Source organism: Magnolia sinica, chromosome 15 (assembly GCF_029962835.1).
Source record: "Magnolia sinica isolate HGM2019 chromosome 15, MsV1, whole genome shotgun sequence".
Classification (NCBI taxonomy): Eukaryota; Viridiplantae; Streptophyta; class Magnoliopsida; order Magnoliales; family Magnoliaceae; genus Magnolia; species Magnolia sinica.
Genome location: NC_080587.1, coordinates 18,283,209 through 18,303,098, shown reverse-complemented (window position 1 = coordinate 18,303,098; position 19,890 = coordinate 18,283,209). Strand labels below are relative to the sequence as shown.

At 39.0% G+C, this 19,890-nt stretch overlaps 1 protein-coding gene across 1 annotated transcript in view; it reads right to left on the bottom strand.

Moving 5' to 3' along the window:
* The window catches only part of LOC131226837 (intermediate cleaving peptidase 55, mitochondrial-like), a 105,726-nt gene extending 86,091 nt beyond the window's left edge, over window positions 1-19,635 (bottom strand). Inside the window, exons 1-5 of the mRNA XM_058222558.1 lie at window positions 19,609-19,635; window positions 19,087-19,127; window positions 18,795-18,933; window positions 18,030-18,162; window positions 17,465-17,526 (exon numbers count right to left, since the gene is read on the bottom strand). Of these exons, the coding sequence (XP_058078541.1) occupies window positions 17,465-17,526; window positions 18,030-18,162; window positions 18,795-18,933; window positions 19,087-19,119 (367 nt within the window). The 5' untranslated portion in view covers window positions 19,120-19,127; window positions 19,609-19,635. The remainder of the gene's footprint in view (window positions 1-17,464; window positions 17,527-18,029; window positions 18,163-18,794; window positions 18,934-19,086; window positions 19,128-19,608) is intronic.
* Between the last annotated feature and the right edge of the window lie 255 nt (window positions 19,636-19,890).

Sequence of the window (19,890 nt, the reverse complement as noted above, 5' to 3'; positions counted from 1 at the left end):
GCTTCTGCAAAATATCAGCCACATATGATCAACAGATGGGCCACACGTTTAAACCCACATGATTATCAGGTTGGATTGATATTTCAGACATGGAAGATGTATAGTAGAGATGATCACAGGATGAGCGGCCCCTATCTTTTACACATGTTCCTTGCTTTGCTCCCATATGCGAGAGGCACTAGAGCAAGTACACATCATTTTACTTACTATTTTGAGAGAATAGCAGTTGTATTCACGTAAGCAACACATGGGTCTGATCACTAGATATGTGTTGTATTCAAACCGTCCATCCATATTGACCCACAACATCCTGTTGGTGGCCCACCGAAAAAGATGGCACATGTCGTGTGGGCCCAATGGACCATGATCATAGCACATTGGAGTGTGCTTTTTGAGTGGGACCCACGGGATGCAAAACCCACATGAGTGGGTGACGTCACTTCACAATAGAGTTTTGCAAACTCCACCTGTCAGTAGCTAATATGGTGTACATTGGCTAATATGTGTATGGTTAACTAGCTAATCTGTTGTATATTAGCTGACGTACACAACTAGCTAATCTGGACTCTTTCTGCAAACGGATGAATCACAGCTGCAGGAGGAGCAAAAGGAAAATAAAAATGGATTATCGTTGAATTATGAATTTCTGTATAATTCCAAGGAAAGACTTTGGTCAGATGATCCTAACCATTGCATCCAGGACAACGAGTGGTCATAGGAAACAAGGCCAACTATTGCCTGCATGCATGCGGATCATCCAATTAATGTGATTTTCACATGGTGGTCCACGAAGTGTGGGCTCAACCTAGTGGATGGTCCATATTGATTAATTGGACTGTCCACGTATCCATATGCAACCAGGAGCACTATAATTTATTGTTCGCACATGTGATTCTACCAAAATTTTGTTTACACGTGTGCAAATAGAAAATTTGTGACTATTAGTCAATGTTCCCAATCCAACAAATCAGATGTATTTATCATTTAATCAAAGCTGGTTTTGGAGTTATGCCTCATCTACAACAGATCTTACCTTTTGCGTAGGGGTGCCAATTGACAAGGCAAGGGCTGGGCTGAGCTCTGTCCAACAAGCTCAGCCTACATTTTCCAATGTAAGCCTAAGCTTTGCTTGGGCCTAGATGGACCAAAATTCAGATGGTCTACTAGATGAGGCACCTCATGAAACATTCGAGGCCAATTTTTTTAGTTTGATTAAAAAATCTAGTGGGCTATAGGAAAGAGAGCACGAGTTGAATATTCGGTCTGGCCATCCTTCGCTGGCGGATCTGGCTAAAGCGTCTGCAACAGCTTACCTTCCCTATTGTTGGGGGCCTTGCAGAAAACCTTAGGATCTAGCCTCCCAAAATAAACCAGAATTATGGGATAATAAAGCAATGAAATAAATCAAAGCATAAACCACACCACACAAAATATTTTTACGTGGAAAACCCTCAAAGAGGTAAAAACCACAGGATCTCGTCCAAATCAACAATCCACTATGAAGTAGAATGTTACAACCTTCTTCACTCATGCAGGAGTGGATAAACAATAAGAGAATAAAAGAAAAACGGAGAGATCTCACCGATCACAAGAATGTAGAAGCGCTGAGATTTGATTGCACAGTAGATCACCTCCACGAGCATAACCTCCCTTCTATAAGCTCTCTCTCTCTCTCTCTCTCTCTCTCACACACACACACATTTGATAGCCCTAAACCCTTTAACAAACTCTTGCAAAGCTTTAGGAAACCCTCTTGCATACCCTAGAAAAGCCCTAGGGACCCCTATTTATAGTTTAGGCAACTCCCTTTCGCACCTCTTGTGAAACCGCCTCAAATTTTCGCATCCCGCACAAAGACGAAATCAAATCTGCATAACCTCGACTGGTCATGCGAAGTCCTCGACCGATCGAGCGGCACCCTCAATCACTCGAGCACATCCCACGACTGGTCGAGCACCTCAGAAATTCAAAACCACAATTCGCTGAAAAACGAGTCGAGTCATCCCACGATTGGTCGTGCACCAACCCTCAACCGGTCGAGTGAAGCTCACCACCGGTCGAGCCTGGGCAAAAAACCCCATCAAATCTCCCTATAACGTCTTAGAAAAATCCTTACAAGGACCCGAGTACCACCTCAGGCAGAATTATCCAAGGACCGTGTCCTGCCGTAACTTAGACGGAAATTTATTTAACTACTAAACTAAATAATTGATAGATTAAGCTTGGGCCACCATTTTCATAAATAAGAAGACCTAAAACCATTAATATCACTGACTCAATGCTATATAAAGACCTAGGAGAAATTTCAAGAGCCTGTCGCTCTCGGGAACATATTAAAACTCCGTATCGGACCTAGACCGCATGACGAGAATCCTACGACCGCAAAACTATAGGATTATGTCCATCCTACTGGGCTTGACAATCATGGCGGGAATCGAGCCCAGATAGTGTTTAGAAACGCACAACTTGAGCCCTGAGTGAAGTGTGTGAGAAACGCAAATATCTTTAGAAAACGTAATGAAACTTAAGTGAATTGAGTCATTCACTCATGCGCGAAATTGGAGATTTCGGATCATCAGTTTCTGACCAAACTTTACCCATGGGAAAAGGAAATCTCCCTGCCCATATCCGTATAACTGTAGCCCCGATCGAGTAAGTATGACTGTTCATTTGATACGGGTCCTCCACGGTCGATCAGCTTATCCGATCGCACTGAAACCACATCTTGGTATAGATCCACTGTCAGGGAACTTACCCTGTGTCATAGGTGAGTAATGGGCCTCCCTGTGTGCCCCGTTAGTCAAAAACATTCGCCCTTTGGTTATAACCTAAGTATATCAGGGCCCTAGGGCCATTTGCATCACTTCTGGGCTATATATAGCCCTTATACCACCTCCCCTCTCTCATACGAATTTCTCCAAACCCTATGAGAGAGAAGATAGAAAAGAAGAAAAAGGAGTAAGGAGAGAAGAGAAATCCTGGGAGATTGTTACTATGATTCTCTCCCACAACTCCACGCCTCGAATCACTTTCCCATTTCGTTACACGATCTGTTTCAGTTACGATTTGGGTAAGAAATCATAACCCTAATACCGTAGTTGAGATTTAGAATGGTTGTTTGTCAACCTAGCTAACCGATTTCACTATTTAGGTACCCGACGCTCTGTTTTTGGAAACGTAAAATTCTAACCGAGTCCGAATCCAGTATTTCGACGAAAGGTGTGGACTATAAACATTTAGGTTATAGTTTTCAATGCTTTCAATGTCAACTAATGATTTATGTCTAACTTAATTGCTATCATATCGTCTTACACACGCCGATTTTGATATATTATATATATATATGGACTATGTTGAACAGAATATGCATCCCATGTGTTTGTTGAAATGCTTGAATGAACAAGTAAATATGATTTGTATTTTCCATGACTTCTAATCTAGGATTCATGTTTATCATATGCATGATGACCTCTCTGTGTAAGGAATCGTCATAATATATGTCGTAACTAATCTAATCTATGCATTTTGGTGAAGTGTAACTTAAGTGCTTGATAAATTGTCTGGATGAAAAAGTGTTGATGATATGTAGTTATTAAGGATATTTAGATAGGATTCTCAATTACCTTATTCATATGTATAGTTTCCTTCATGTAATCTTAATTACATCTACGCGATTTATGGATAAAATGCAAGTGTTAGGTAATATGATCAAGGTGTATGATGAAATGCTCAAATGAGGAATTTATTTGGATTATTGCTAAATGTTGAGATTATTATTACATGTGTTTACTTATTGCATCTGAGTAAGATTAGGGATACAACGTAGTCCAGGCAATCGGTAACAATTCCTATTCGGATGGCCGAATTAGTCTCACCACATTGGATATATTCGATAAATCCGGGTCACACAACGATCGTCGCTCTTTTTCGCTCATTTGCTCTTCTTCTCCAACGAGTAAGTCAGTGTGTGCCCATACCAATTGAATTTGTCTAATAAATCGATTGGCCTATTAAATGTTTACCATATATAGACACCACTGCTTGAATCTAAGGTACCCCTCTCCGATGTAAAGGCCCACTTTAACCATGGTACCACGATCCGCTAAGACTCATGAGCCGAGCATGGTGGTATGGGACACCGTGTTCAATCTGTCAACCTACGCTGGGGTGACGAGCCTCCTCATAATGACCAGTGAGCAACCCAGACTCGTGAGCAGAACATGGTGGTATGGGACACCGTATTCGAGTTGTTGGCCTACCTAAGGTGACGAGCCTCCTCGTGGTGACCGCGAGTATAAACTTTGAACTTGTCTATCGACTGCTTTTCATTATAAGTGATGCTCTATAATTTTCCTACCGTGTGTGATTAACTAGGATTGACGACCCTAGATGAATCCTTTGGTTTGGGTTAATGATATAAAGGGAGGTACTTTGGCTTCTCAAACCTGCTGTATGAATAAGCTTAATTAAGTACTCGACTAACAAGACCATGCATCATATTACATTAGTTAGGATGTGCTTTTGACGAGGAAAGTGCACTTTAGGGAGTGTTAACATATGCGAAATTTGTTGTCAGAGTCACTTGTGAGACAGCTTTGTGTAAGGGCATACATCATTACTTGCACTCCATTCCTGCATTAACAAGAGTAGTTAGGAAGTGATTGTTGTATTGCCTTATCATTACTGCTTGATTAAATTGATAACATGTTAACCTTTGCCTTATAGTACCACTGAGTTGATCACTCACTCCCACCCTAGGATGATGTTTTAAAACACCAACCAGACTCTGGTTTAGATGCAGGTGTTGATGAAGTTTATGCGACAAAGCAGGACTTCATGGATAAGGAGGAAGAGTTCTCCTATGTTCAGCTCTCGAGCGGGTTTATATAGACCTCGTACCGACGCGCAGGGACTATAGGGATTTTTAGATTTAGTCGAACACATTTGTTTTCCATATTTTGTATATTTTGAAACAACACATGTATATATTCAGACCGGCCACATACTCAAACTCCAGAGGTTGTGAAACGCTTTCATATTTAAATGCATATGCTTCTGACTTCCGCATGCTTGATTCAATTATATCTGGAATATGATATGCTGTTTTAGTATAATCTCACTCATGTTTAAACTCACTAATATAAACGAAAATATGAACATCATTATCCATATTGCATAAGTGTTGTGCTAGATCTCGAGAGTAAAGCTTTGCTCGACCCTCAAAATTTGGGGCGTTACACTCCCCCTTTTTGATATAGGAGAAATCTGTCATCTTCAAGCCAGCCCGGTTTCTACAAACCTCAAACTTGCCCTTGAGCAAATCCTTGATCATCATGTCTGACCCATTATCGTCTGTGTGTACCTTCTCAAGCTGTAACAGCTTCTGTTCCAAAGTATCCCTGATCCAGTGATACCGAATCTCTATGTGCTTCGACTTGGAGTGCTAACTTGGATTTTTGCTTAAGTATGTAGCACTTTGAATATCGCAATATACCACGTGTTGCTCCTGCTTCAAGCTAAGTTCCTGTAGGAACCTCTTCATCCGAAGCATCTCTTTACATGCTTCTGTGAATGCAATGTACTCGACCTCTATCGTCAACAACGCTACGACCTTTGTAACTTGCTCTGCCAAGAAACCGCTTCTCCTACAAACGTGAACATGAACCCCGATGTAGACGTCATGGAGTCTATGTCACCTGCCATATCTGCATCTGTGTAGCCCTCTAACACAGGTTTTCCGTCACCATAGCATAGGCTCAACCTGGATGAGCCTCTTAGATACCGCAGTATCCATTTCACCGATGCCCAATGCTTTTTTTCAGGATTAGAAAGATACTGGCTGACAACACCAACCACATATGCTATGTCTGGGCATGTACACACCATAGCATACATCAAACTTCTTACAGCTGACGCGTAGGGTATCTTCTACATTTCTTCCGCCTCTGCCTTCGTCTTGGGACAATGCATATCGTTCAATTTGAAGTGACCATCCAGTGGAGTACTGACCAGCTTCGCTATATTCATATTGAACCGCTCTAAGACTTTTTCAATATACCACTCTTGTAACAGCCAAAGCTTTATGCTGCTTCTGTCATAGGTTATCTCCATTCCTAGGATCTGTTTAGCCGGGCCCAAGTCTTTCATCGCAAATGACTTGCCCAACTCCTGTTTCAGCCTGTCGATCTTCTTGATGTCTTTTCCCATGATGAGCATGTCATCAACGTATAACAGTAGAACTAAGAAATCACCATCTGAGAACTTGTATGTGAACACACAGTGGTCGATTCCGTTCTGTCATACCCATGCTTCAACATAAACGACTTGAACTTCTTGTACCATTGTCGTGGAGCTTGTTTCAGCCCATACAAGCTCTTCCTCAGCCTACACACCATATGCACTTTGCCCTTGACTTTAAACCCCTTTGGTTGGTACATGTAGATCTCTTCTTCCAAGTCACCATGGAGAAAGACGGTTTTAACATCTAACTGCTCTATCTCCAGATCCATGCTAGTTGCCAACCTAAGCAACACCGGTATGGATGTCATCTTCACCACTGGTGAGAATATCTCCTCGAAGGCTATGCCTTTCCTCTGACCAAACCCTTTCACCACAAGTCTGGCTTTGAACCTCATCTGTGAATTCTTCTGCTCAACCTTCCTTTTGAACACCCATTTGTTGCTCAAAGCTTTCTTACCCTTAAGCAATTTCACAACATCATATGTATGGTTCTTATGTAAGGATTTCATCTCCTCTTGCATAGTTTTCAACCACTCCCCCTTATACTTGTCGGTTAGGGCCTTAAAATAATCTTCTGGCTCTCCCCATCAGTCAGCATAATGTACTCATACAACAAGTACCTCTTGGACGGCTGTCTGTCCCTAGATGACCTCCTCACCTGTGACTCAACAGATGGATCAAATGGGGGTTGCTCCCCTGGTCTATCTTCTGAATGAACTCTCTCGTCCTCTGCACCTTGTTGTACTCCTCCGTTATCAGGCACCACGGGAGAAATAACCAAATCCATGTCTTCTAGCTCACCTGAACTAGGTTGGTTCTTTTCTAGCTTACTAATGTCTTTGATACACTGATCTTCAAAGCATACCACATCTTTGTTCCTGACGAGCTTCTTCTCGGTCGGATCCCATAATCTGTAACTGAACTTTTCATCATCGTACCCCAAGAACACACACTGCCTGATCTTCATATCCAGATTGGACCTCTCGTCCTTTGGTACGTGAACGGATGCCCTGCATCCAAACACCCTGAGATAACTGTACGATGGATCATGTCCAGTCCACACCTTCTTAGATACTTCTCTATTCAAGGGGCTAATGGAGACTTGTTTATCAAATACACTGCCGTGTGAATTGCTTCTCTCTAGAACATCTTGCGCAATTTCGCAGGAGATAACATGCATTTGATTCTTTCAACAATGGTACGATTCATTCACTCAGCTACACCATTATGCTGGGGGGTCTTGGGAACCATGTGTTTATGCCGTATACCCAGGGACTTACAATACTCATGAAAGTCACCAATACATTTACCACCATTGTCAGTGCGGATGCACTTCAATGATCTACCTGTCTCTTTCTCTTGACCATGGCATGAAACAATTTAAAAACACCAAAGACATCGTCCTTGGATTTCAAAGTATAAACCCAAACCCTCCTAGATGCATCATCTATAAAAGTAACAAAATACAATGCCTCACCCAAGGTTTTTGTCCTTATAGGACCACAAACATTATAATAAATCAAATCTAATGCATGCACTTTATTAACATGAGAAGCAGATTTAACGAATGAAACTTTATGTTATTTCCCTGATAAACAATCAATATAAGTTTTGAGAGGTATTCCTATCACATCTGGAAGGAGCCGCTTCCTCGCTAGTAGCTGAAGTCATTTTTCACTCATGTGGCCTAGACGCCTGTGACACATGTCAATAGCCAAATCTTTCGCTGCGTTCAACCCACCCTTGCACATACTGACACTTGCCTTATAAAGGGTGCAACACTTCTTTCCTATGGCTACAATCAATGAACCCTTGATGAGCTTCCAGCACCCACCAGCAAACTGACTTTCATAGCTATCATCATCAACCTTCCCGTCAACATCAAGTTGAGGCGAAGGTCTAGGATATGCCTCACATCCTTGAGAACCAATGTGCAGCCCACATCGGTCTTCACATAAATATCACTGACCCCTACGATCTTCGATATGCCTAATTTCTCATCTTCACGGTCTCATAATCACATTACTTGTAACTTGTGAAGAAATTCTTACATGGAGTCACATGAAACGAAGCTCCCGAGTCTATCACCAAGTCGGTGTCCTAACTCGTAGCCGTGAGACATACATCGTGATCTGCTGAAAAAATAACTTTAACGTCACTATCTGAAGCGACCGCAGTAGAATCTAATTCATCTTCCTTCTCCTTTCCTTTTTCTTTCTTTTCGTTCTTATTCTTACGACATTCATGCTTATAGTGTCCCTTCTTACCATAATTCCAGCATTCAATATTCTTCCTGCTACGCAACTTGCCTCTTAATTTATCTCAGACCTTCCCGCCCTTCCTATTCTTTCCTCTCCCTCGTTCTTGTGTCAGAAGGGCCTCTTGCTGAGTAGACCCCTAAGACTTCCTCCTTGTTTCCTCATTGAAGAGACAGCTAGTTACATGTTCTATGAATACTTTTCCGTCTGGCGCGGAGTTACTTAGAGACACCACTAATGTCTCCCAAGTATTAAGCAATGAACTAAGTAATAGCAAAGCCTATAATTCATCATCCAAGACCATCTTCCTAGCGAAAAGCTAGTTCAATATATTGTTGACTTCATTCATGTGCTCAGCCATAGAACTACCATCTTTGAACTTGAGATTCACAAGTCGCCTTATCAGAAAAATCTTATTATCGGCTGTCTTCCTCTCATACAGCCCTTGTAATTTCAGCCATAGTCTAGCGGCTGATGTCTCCGTAGACATATGGTGGAATACGGAATCGTCCAACCATTGTCTAATAAACCCCACCGCCTTCCAGTCCAATTTTTTTCAATCATCATCTGTCATATCCTTTAACTTTGCTGATATGCCTTGAATTAAAGAATACAAGTCCTTGCAATAAAGCTCATCATTGAAACTTTTGTGGAGGCCACCGTGGTGTATGTGACATCTAGTTTGTCCATGCTGGTGGCACAAGATGATGTTTGAATATGAGCCCAAAATCTGGTCAATCCAAAACTCAAGTGAACTACACGGTAAGGAACAGTGCAAACGGGATGCACATCATCATATTTGCCCAGCCCCATCTTTTAATTAACCCAATAGTTTATAGAGTGGGTCCTATCTAATACAGGGCTCGGATATCCTGTACATGTCTGAGTTTGCATTTGTGAAATCATACATTTTGCTAGATGATTTCAGAACTCTGCTGCGTATTTTATATATATATATATATATATATATATATATATATTCCAAATGCGCTGGCATTTTATTCTAAATTTCGTAATCTATTTATTCCTACTGTATATAAGGCCAGTAGATTTGGACATTTTTGCCTAGACAATTAATTTTCATGACATTAGCTAAAAGAGGCTAAGAAAATAAATTCTACATGAAATTATAGCGCTGTTTGGCATGAAACGGTCTGAGATTTTACAGTACAGTGAATGATTTAAAATAGGCCCACTTCCTTTATGTCTTTTAATGCACCTTCTCCGTTTTTCCTTCATGCAGCGCCATAATGCGGAGATCGAGAGTGAAAGTGACTGCTAGCTTCACATAGAACCGTGACCTAGCTGAGTGTTTGCCTGACCGACATTTGTACCTTCTCTTGTTCGAGTGATTTAAACCTGGTTAGCATCCCGTGCTTACTGTTTCATGTGGTGTGGCTTATATATATGTAGCTAATTTTTCACTCATAACCTAACATAGACTACAAAGCTTAATGAACAAGGTAAATTTTATAATTAAAATATGGTGGGCCATATAGACTTGCATATATATTTTACTCAGTGCGTAAAACAAGTGCCTTGGATGACTGCAGTCCCTTTGCCTCTCTCCACTGTTCTTGGGTGAAGAGTGCTAAAAACTATGACTTGAGATCTGGAATGCTCCGGGAGAATTCTCAGGGCTCGTCTCTCAACATTGATGTATTGTTCATTATGTAGGAAAAACAGCATATGAAGTACCAGATACATGAAAGGTTGCGTTTCGATGTCCCAATGAAAGGTAGAATGTTGTATTTCACTGGAAACGGATTGGCTACGCCCGGTGCTCTGTGGGCCCCACTATGATGTATGTGATTCATCCATTTCGTTCATCCATTTTTACGGATTATTTTAGAGTTTCATACCAAAAATGAGAGGGATATAAATCTCAGGTGGACCACACCACAGGAAAACAATGGTGATTGAATATCCACCATTAAAATCCTCCTATGGCCCATTGTACTGTTTATTTGACATCCAATCTGTTGATTAGGTCATACAGGATCAGATGAAGGGAAAAACCAAAGATCATATTGATCCAAAACTTTAATGGCCCCCAAAAGGTTTTAATGGTCCACGCTCATTCAAAACTGTTTCCTATAATGTGGTCCAGTTAAGATTGCGATATAACTCATTTTTTGTCTTGTAATATAAAATTATCTGGAAAAATAGATGGACGGCATGGATGAAACACGTACATCATGGTGGGGCCGACAGAGCACGACCACCAGCCATTGGCTGGTGGCAGGGGGAGAGTAGCCAATCCGTTTCCTATTTCACTATGGATTTTGTTAACATGCCGTAGAAACGCAAGTTAAGATGATGCGTTTGAGCTGTGGGGGCCCACCTGTAACGTGTTATCCAAACTCCACCTCATGCTTACCGCACATCCCCACAATCATCCTGATCCAAAATCATGGTGAGACAAACTACAAAGAGTAATGTGCAATCACCTGAATTTTTTTGGATCTAGTGATTTTTTGTGTAGCTTCGCCCTGGTGGTTCTAACTTGATGAATGGTTTGGATGGTATATGCAACACACGGTGAAAACCATAACTTTTTTTTTTTTTAACACACTCACGCCGTAGTGGGATTTCACCACCGATGGATACTTCATCTGTGAGTTTCGATGGTAGGCGTCACCCTCCTTGATTTCCATCTGAGTTACAGATAGAGATGATGTTTGGAATCTTGGCCTACCATGGCTGGGCTCACCAGATGCACGGTTTAGATTTCACATATATATCACGGTGGGTTATATGTAGCTCCAATCGTACAGGTGATTTAGGTAGACATCGGTAGACAGACTGCGTTTCAACGTTTGACTTCATGGGTTCGAGTAACCACGTTGCGTGTGTATGAGATTAAAATAAAAATAAAAATCCGTTCTTCTTGAGATTTAGGGTGTATCCAAACGCACCCAAAGAAAAATCAATGGAAAATGAAGAATTTCTTACCTTTGATGGGCTCGGTGACGACAGAGGAATGGTAGTGGGAGTGGTAGCGAGAGTACAGAAAATGATGGTGCAATGCTCTGTGTGCCCAGTAATACAGGAACTCCACCGCACCCACGTGAAGGAGTATTATGAAAACCACACCGTCAGTTCTCCATAACGGCATGTTTGTAGCTCCAGGGATAACCATACTAGCCAAGTATAGAAGAATGTTAGAAAATTTTCTTTTGGATACACTGAAAGAAAAAAAATAAAATAAATAAAGATTATCACTAGGCTGAATCACGTATAAAATACACTGTCCTTAAAGCGTGATTCGCCCCCTTATCAACTACCGATGGGTTACAGGCGAATTGCTTCCAGGATAAGACAAGTCTTATCTGGATCCAGCGTGCAGCAACACGATAGGTCCACTATGGAACAATTTAATATAGTAGATTTATTCTGGCAGACTTAGACGATGGAGATGATAACAATATTCTAAAATGAAGCTATGGACTGTATCTAATTTGATTGGAGAGATGGTGTGTTGAGATGATGAAATCCACTACATGAAATCCCACTTTTAGCAACGAAACTTTTCGTCGCTAAAACACCGAGGTAGAAGGGTTTTATCGGCGAAAAATTTGAATCGTCGCCAAAGGCAATATTTTCAGTGACGAAAATTTTCATCGTTAAAAAAACATCACAAGACTTTTAGCAGCAAAATTTTTCGCTGCCAAAAATATACGTTCCACTTTTAGTGACGAAAATTTTCTTCGCTAAAAAAATAATATACCTTAAACTTTTAGCGACGAAAATGTTCGTCGCTAAAAAAACTGTACAAGACTTTTAGCAGCGAAAATTTTCGCTGCCAAAAATAGAAGTTCAACTTTTAGCGACGAAGATTTTCGTCGCTAAAAAAACTTTACAAGACTTTTAGCAACGAAACTTTTCATTGCCATAAATATCTTAAAAAACTTTCGTTGCTAAAAATGTTCGTTCCACTTTTAGCGACGAAAATTTTCGTCGTTAAAAAAACTTACAAGACTTTTTAGCAGCGAAAATTTTTGCTACTAAAAATATTCATTCTACTTTTAGCAGCGAAAATTTTTGCTACTAAAAATATTCATTCTACTTTTAGCAACGAAAGTTTTTGCTATATTGCTTGAACTTTTAGCGACGAAAATTTTTGTTGCTAAAAATAATTACAATACTTACAAAACTTTTACCTACGAAAAGTTGCGTAGGTAAAAGTCTCTTATTCACTTTCCCCAAAATTGCTAGAATATTATATACACCTGATATATAATATGTTTCATCATATTCACATTCACATCCATATAAACCCAAACTAGCCATCCAAACATAAAAGTACATTCATCCAAACACAAACAATCTTATCACATCACAAAGAGTTCAAAGAAGTTATTAAGAATAGAAACATGACCAAATGACAATAAGCCGACTTATAAAAATAAATGGTTGAGATTTTTAAACCAAATTATCATTATGGTTTCAAGGAGGGTCCATTTATCTCCCCAATGTTGAGTCATCTCAAAAGCAAAGGATTAACAAAAAGCCAAAAACCAAACAATAGTATTGCAAAGGACCAGTGCAGGTTAGTTACAATGAAGACAGCACACAGAGAAATGAAGAAATTACAACGATTGCTTTATATCGGGAGGCAAAGAGCACTAAGTACAATGCAGCTAAAGTCTTCACATATTGGCATATAGCAAAGTGTAGAAATTTGCACATGAAGACACCCTTAACATGCAATAACTAATAGATAGGGCTAAAATGTTTAGATCTTATGGCCTTATGACAATGACAGCCAAGAATAGATTGCAAAGTTTAAGTTACATGAACCTTCACATTATTGCAAGACTTAATTAGTCCCTTTCATTCCCACTCAACTGCACACATGGTTTATGGATGGTTCATTCCCACTCAACTGTACACATGTTTTTATGAATGGTGAATCCATAACTATACATCTGATGAGTCATAATGCATGTGGTTGTCCATTGCTACAGTACACGAGGATTGAGTTCATGTTCTGATGGGTTCCTTGCGTGTTTGGCAAGAAAAAAAAAAAAGAAAAAAAAGAAAAACCCGGCATAAAATGGTGTTACCTGATACCAAGCTATAACCTTTTCTTGAGAGAATCTACATACATATGAACCTGCAAAAACCAAGCAACAAGAAACATCTTAATGTGGACACAGAATTTCTTCATATTTCTAACATTTTTGGTTCTTAAACTCTACATCAGAAACTTATGTCAGAAACTTCAGGTTTTCTCAAATTACTCAGTATTGCAAAACTCAAAAAATGATTTAGCCTCAAAGTAGACACCAACTTGGTGAAAAAGGCCACCACCAATCCACCAACAAAAAAGGGCATCCACCTAAATTTGGTTGTGAAAACAAACCTGTAGTAGATTTTATTGTTGCTATGTAAGTTCTCAGCATTGAAAATCCGAAGATCATTGCTAGCATCACTTGATTTCTAGTACTTGAATCTTCATGCACTTGATTTCTTGGCTAGTACAAGAAAGCACCTGAAAGTTTTAGAAAAGACACCCAAAGAATAAGTATTTTCCTATTTCTGAAATATGAAAAAAAAAAAATGCAATTTGGATTGAAAGATGAGATGGACATATTAACTCCACCTGTCTTCTGCCTGTTTTTGAATCAGAACTTACGGGAGTATAGAATTTCTAGAATTTCTCAAGGCTAGGTAGCCTAGAGTGATAGAAATGCAATAAGGGTTCAATTTTAGGCTTCCATATTGGACGTTATCCATTTCAACTCAGTTTTCTGGTTTTTATCTAGTTTGTACAAAGATATAAAGTGAGACAAAAAATAAAAATAAAAATTGAAACTTGGTATAGATAGCTCATTCCTGGCAAAGAATTAAGATTGAGCAGGTTTTGCTTCAGTTTTCTGGGGAAATTAAACAGTATATGCATATGGTACATATCACCAATTGTGCCACTCGTTCAGCATTCCCACACTCATGCCAAAATTTGTTCTAGCTCTAGCTGCTAGCTAATGCTACGTCACTACCATGTGTTCACAAGTTCACCCTTTCCATTTATAAATGAATAATTTATAAATAAAATTTGTTGAGTCCCATTTAGCAAGCAAATGTGTGACATTTGTAGCATTTGTTGTCTAAAATGTAGCTACCATTAAAACATGAGCTAGAATTCAAATAGTGCACAATTCTTAATGTCTGGTTCTCATCCACCATATGGCATAAATGCATGGCAAGTTGGTAACCCCAGACAATACAAATTACCCTTTAAAAAAAACAAAGAGCATACAAAATAACAAATTGAGGCCCCATTGTTGAATGTAGCCCAAATCCACACTTGATTCTACGATCTTAACAATCTGATATTGCTCATTGAATTCGGGCCTCTAGCCATTTTATTTGCTAAATGCCAATTTGATAGCTAAATGGTGTTGAACTACCATTGTATCTTCAGTTTAAATCTTTAGTGTTTCAGTAAGCACAATAATCAATAACTTAAATGTGCATTTTATTAAATATAAGCACTTAAAGATTGCTTCCCAAGATCCTTCCATGGGTACTACACTACATTCTTCAGTATTGCGACACTGCATTCACATGAAACTAACCACACATGCGCATTATATAGGAACACAAGTAATAGCATAAGCACACATCCTAGCATGATCATGGGACCTGTGACTGCATAAACAATAAATGACCATCAAGCAATATGCAAAGATCTGAAACAATCAAGTCAAGGACCTTAAACGAATAATTTCCACATAAATAGATTCCTAGTTGAATTCTTACCTCAAGCACAACATCAAGATTAATTTCTGAAAGGGTCTAAGCGTCTGTCTGGTCATAATGAAAAGATATGTTGCTAAAGTGTTTGATTTCACAGATATTCAAAGCATGTATTTTTACCATTTGTCAAAAGATAGGGATATATCAGCCTTTTCGCTTCACAATCCCACAACCATTTGATGGGCTACTGACTTGGTATTTCATCTCATGAAATCAAAATAACTATTAAATAAGGGTAGCTAATGACCTGCTTCTTCTTTTTCAGCGACTCCTCTGCAGCAGCTATCTTATATGCACATGCTTTTCAAGATCAGATAGCATGCTCTTTTCTCTCTTCCCTGAAAACCAATGCAGTCTCGCATATCAATTAACAGTACTTTTTATGTGTAAAGTAAATTTCTAAAATTGTGATGTTTCCTAGCATTCACAGTTGGAAAGTAGCAATCAGTCACATGGCAGCAACGTTGCTTTCCAGTTGAACTTGAAAGGAATATTGCTGTCATTTGGAGCTCAGGTCATGAATGATGAGGGAATTAAGATTTGGTTATTTCCAAATTATTAGACTAACAATTGCAGAGCTTTGCTAAGCAAACACACATGTGCAATAAAGCTCATGTACATGCCACAAATGTGCCAACATGGCACATGGATGCAAAATCCAATCCATCCATTAGGTTGGTCCAACCCTGTACATGTTTTCCCAAAAAACAAATCTGGTCCACTTGATACATAGGCCGCAAGATATATTGGGGCCTATGCCAAGATTGGAAATAGGTGGATGTGTTAGAGAACTTCAGCCAAGATTTTCAGAGCTGTACATTTGTTTGGATCTCGGATCTATCATGCCATGCCGACACATGAGCTTTATTACAACAGAGACCAAGAACCATGCAGGTTAGGATGAGTGAGTTGGTACAAGTTGAAGGCTCAAAAGGAGGTGGATGGAGGTAGCAAGAAAAGTCTTGATGATCTACAGTCTAACTGAAGGACTAGCCCTTGAATGGAATGGTGGAACAAGATTCATGTAGCCGATCCCAATTACTTGGGGTAAGGCTTAGATGATGATAATGATAATTGCAGGAGTTACTGGAAAGGAACTCATGAGATATTTTCTGTTTCAAAATTACAGGTATGGCATTTCCATAAGTGGATTTGCATAAGGGCTGCATCATATTGAAATATTAAGACCTCCATGGCCAGACTGCTCCTTGTCAAGGGACACATAGTTCCATTTCCGAGGGGCTCAAAGGCTTGATATAAGCAACAAAAAATGAAAACAAGGAAAATGAGAAAGAAGGAATATGTGTTAAGGATTTGGAATAGAAGAGCAACGATCCCCACTTTCATAAATAAGGCAGATTTCTCTTGTTTTGAGCTTGTTTTCTGAAGCCAAACTACAGTGTTTGATCTATTAATACTTTGTAAGTACTAGCTTCTTGAGTTTATTACTTTGATTATCAAGCACTGCAATCTCGTTCCAGCAGTGGCGGTAGTGCTGAATATGTAACAGTTAAATATCTCCATCAGCATTCTCTTGTAAGAGCAAACAAATAAATTTGTCTAAAGTTGGTTAACACAGATGGAAGAATACAATGTGCAGCTGATGGAAAAAAAAAAATCCATCTAAAATTGTTGAAGAAAGAAGTTAAACATAATGATCAAGATGGAACTCTTAGATCAGCTTATAAAAATTTAAGCTCCCATTGCTGTGAATGATGGTTTCCCAGTCTGGTTCAGTGTTGGCTGATAAAAATTTAAAAGCCTGCAAGTGTGCTTGCAACATTCAACCTTCAAGCATTGCACATGCATCTATGAAAAAGTGTATACACACCATAGCCTACATTTGTTACCATACATTTGGCCTGTCACTAAAATTTCTACAAATACAAAACAAAACAAAACAAAACAAAAAAGCAGCGGTATATTTGTTGATTTTTGAATATGTTGCACCTGATAGCCATTTTATTCAATTTTCAGCTGACCGACCTATCTCAATTTGAATAGTATTATGTAGATCAGATTCAGCAGAGACGGAACTTAGCCTGAATTTATTCAGGATGAAATCCTCTAACTATTTTTACATTTTTACAAAAGAAGTGAGAAATGTTTTGAAGTAACAATAAGGTTAAGGTAACCATGACAATCTGGGAGGAAAAATATTTGAATAGAACTGTTGAATAAAGAGCTTATTTTTCACTTACCAAGAAGAGCATTTACTAGACCCCCAGAACTGGTCTCTAGTGACCAAGAATCGTCACCATTCCTAACAGCAAAGAATGGAAGCCTGTTAATCACCATCAATATTCGTTGTTTTAAACACCTTGTGTCTTTGTTTTTCCATCCCATAAAGATGCTGGAAATTAGCGCATTGAACAACATCAATAAACACAAATCAATATGACAACATTCAACAATCAAATTTCAGTGGCTTAATAAACATTAAATGACACAACAATCAGATATTCACTAGTTCAAACAGAAACTATATTACACAGAGGATTTGTTTTTCTTTTTTGCACAGCACATTAACAACTCATTATTTGCACACGCATGTAAGGTGTAGTTCATCTGAATTGATAATCAGGTGAGCCCTGATTGGACATTTCCAGCCCTTGGACTCGAGCACCTCCTTTAGGGGAAAAAAAGATAGTGAGAGGAGCATAGGTTGATCTGTTGTAATTTTCCCTGAAACTCCTCAAATTCAAAGGCTGAAAATCCTCAAAGGCTAGTGGTCCCATGATCAGAAAATCTATAAATGAAGTTTACCTCATGGTTGGAATGGTTGCCTTATTTTCTATGTCCTGCGAAACTGGTGAAGAGGTGGATGTAAGGCCTCTGTCGGTGCTTTGATTGACCCCATTATCCTTTCCAGTATTAGCATTCCTCCCACTACCAACATCTGATCATATGTAATTAAGTCAAGGACTTAAAACTTGGAAATATGACAATGGTAAAAATAATCAAAAAGAGATCATTCCAGTAGCTGATCAGCATAGTGCAAGTTCTGAATGAACAAACCTGATGGTGCAAATGCAATATGATGCAATCGTCGATCACCAAAAAAAAAAAAAAAAGAATAAGAAGAAAAAAAAAAGAAAAGAAAAATAAAAAGAAGGTAAGGTCTTCAGCTCTAACCAAGTAGCATGAATTTTACAGTAGTAAAAGAAGGTTTGTTGAGAAAAGGTTGGAAGCCCCATGAGACTCCGTACATATTAAGGCTTGCTACTCTCCAACAATCTCCACCATAAACATGGAACATATACACTTATGTACGTAAGAAAAGGATTCAAATGAACATATCCAATAAATGAGAACTGAGAAAATAAAAATCACCAAGAAAATTAAAAAAAAAAATTAAAGGAAAACTAAATTCATACATTTTGGTGCAGTTCCCATAGAGACAAGTCCTGTACGAACCTAGCCCCCATGGTCCCAACTTGATCTAATTTTAGGCCTGCAAGTCAAACAGGGGCCTATTTTTAAGTCCACCAAATGAACAGGACAGGCCCAGTCCAATTTTGACAGGCCCACCAATTATACATGTCTTAGTCCTCCCACCCAATGAATCACGCAACAAACGTGTGAGTTTGCACATAGGAAATGCCTTTTCAGCCTTGAATGTATCCAAAGCCGCATATACTCCACCAATCTCACCTTGCCAAATCACTTCCTGTAGGTTCATAAAACAGTCAATCAAAAATTATTGAGTAGGAGTATTTTTCACAACATGGGCATGGATTATGTGGATGTGACCATGCCAAAAGAAGAACATAGTAAAGGGAACTGCAGAAATAATCAACCATGCTTTTGGAATGAGAGGGACCTTGGATTCATCCTTCATGTCAAATGTAGACATCAAAATCCCTGCTCATGATGGAAAAATAGATTATTATTATTATTCAATAAAGATCGACATAAATCCGGTACTACAGGCAGATTACGATACACAGCAGATAACCCATTTCTTTTTGACAGTCCAACCTTTTTTTTCTTTTTAAAGTACACCAGGACAACAAAGTCAACTGATTTTTTGCTCCCACTTAAAAGTTAGACAATTCTTTAAAACTTGTAAAATCTGATAAGGATACAGAAAAAACATATATGAAGTTATTAGTGCAAAAGTCTACCTAAAGAGAAAACCAATTCACTGAATGCAATAGCCAAGCTATTGCAGTTGCATTCACCAGTCTTGGGTTTGAGTCACTTGACCAGTGCTAATGCCCATTTCAGAGTTATCTTAGTTTTCAATGTCTTTCTAAGAACTGAAATAGCACACTACAGAAAATGTGAATGTCACAATTTGGTGAATCCTAGAGGGAGAACCATCACAGTTGAATGCAGTTACAGACTGGGTATTGATGATTTGAGTACTTTTATGAGTTTGCTAGGATCTAAAGAACCAACCTACAAAAAGATTATAAAGCTTTGGCAAATTTAGCAAATGCATGGCTAATGTAAATGGTGATGCCAAAGTCGAAACAAGAATGGAACCTGCAAGGGAGACATTATTAAGTGATTGCAACATGCTCATTTCTATTTTGATAAATGAGCTCACTTGTCATTTGAAGCCAGTTTGATGGACTTTCTGCTTTCCACCTAATATAGAGTGGGGCTTCCACAGTTTCTG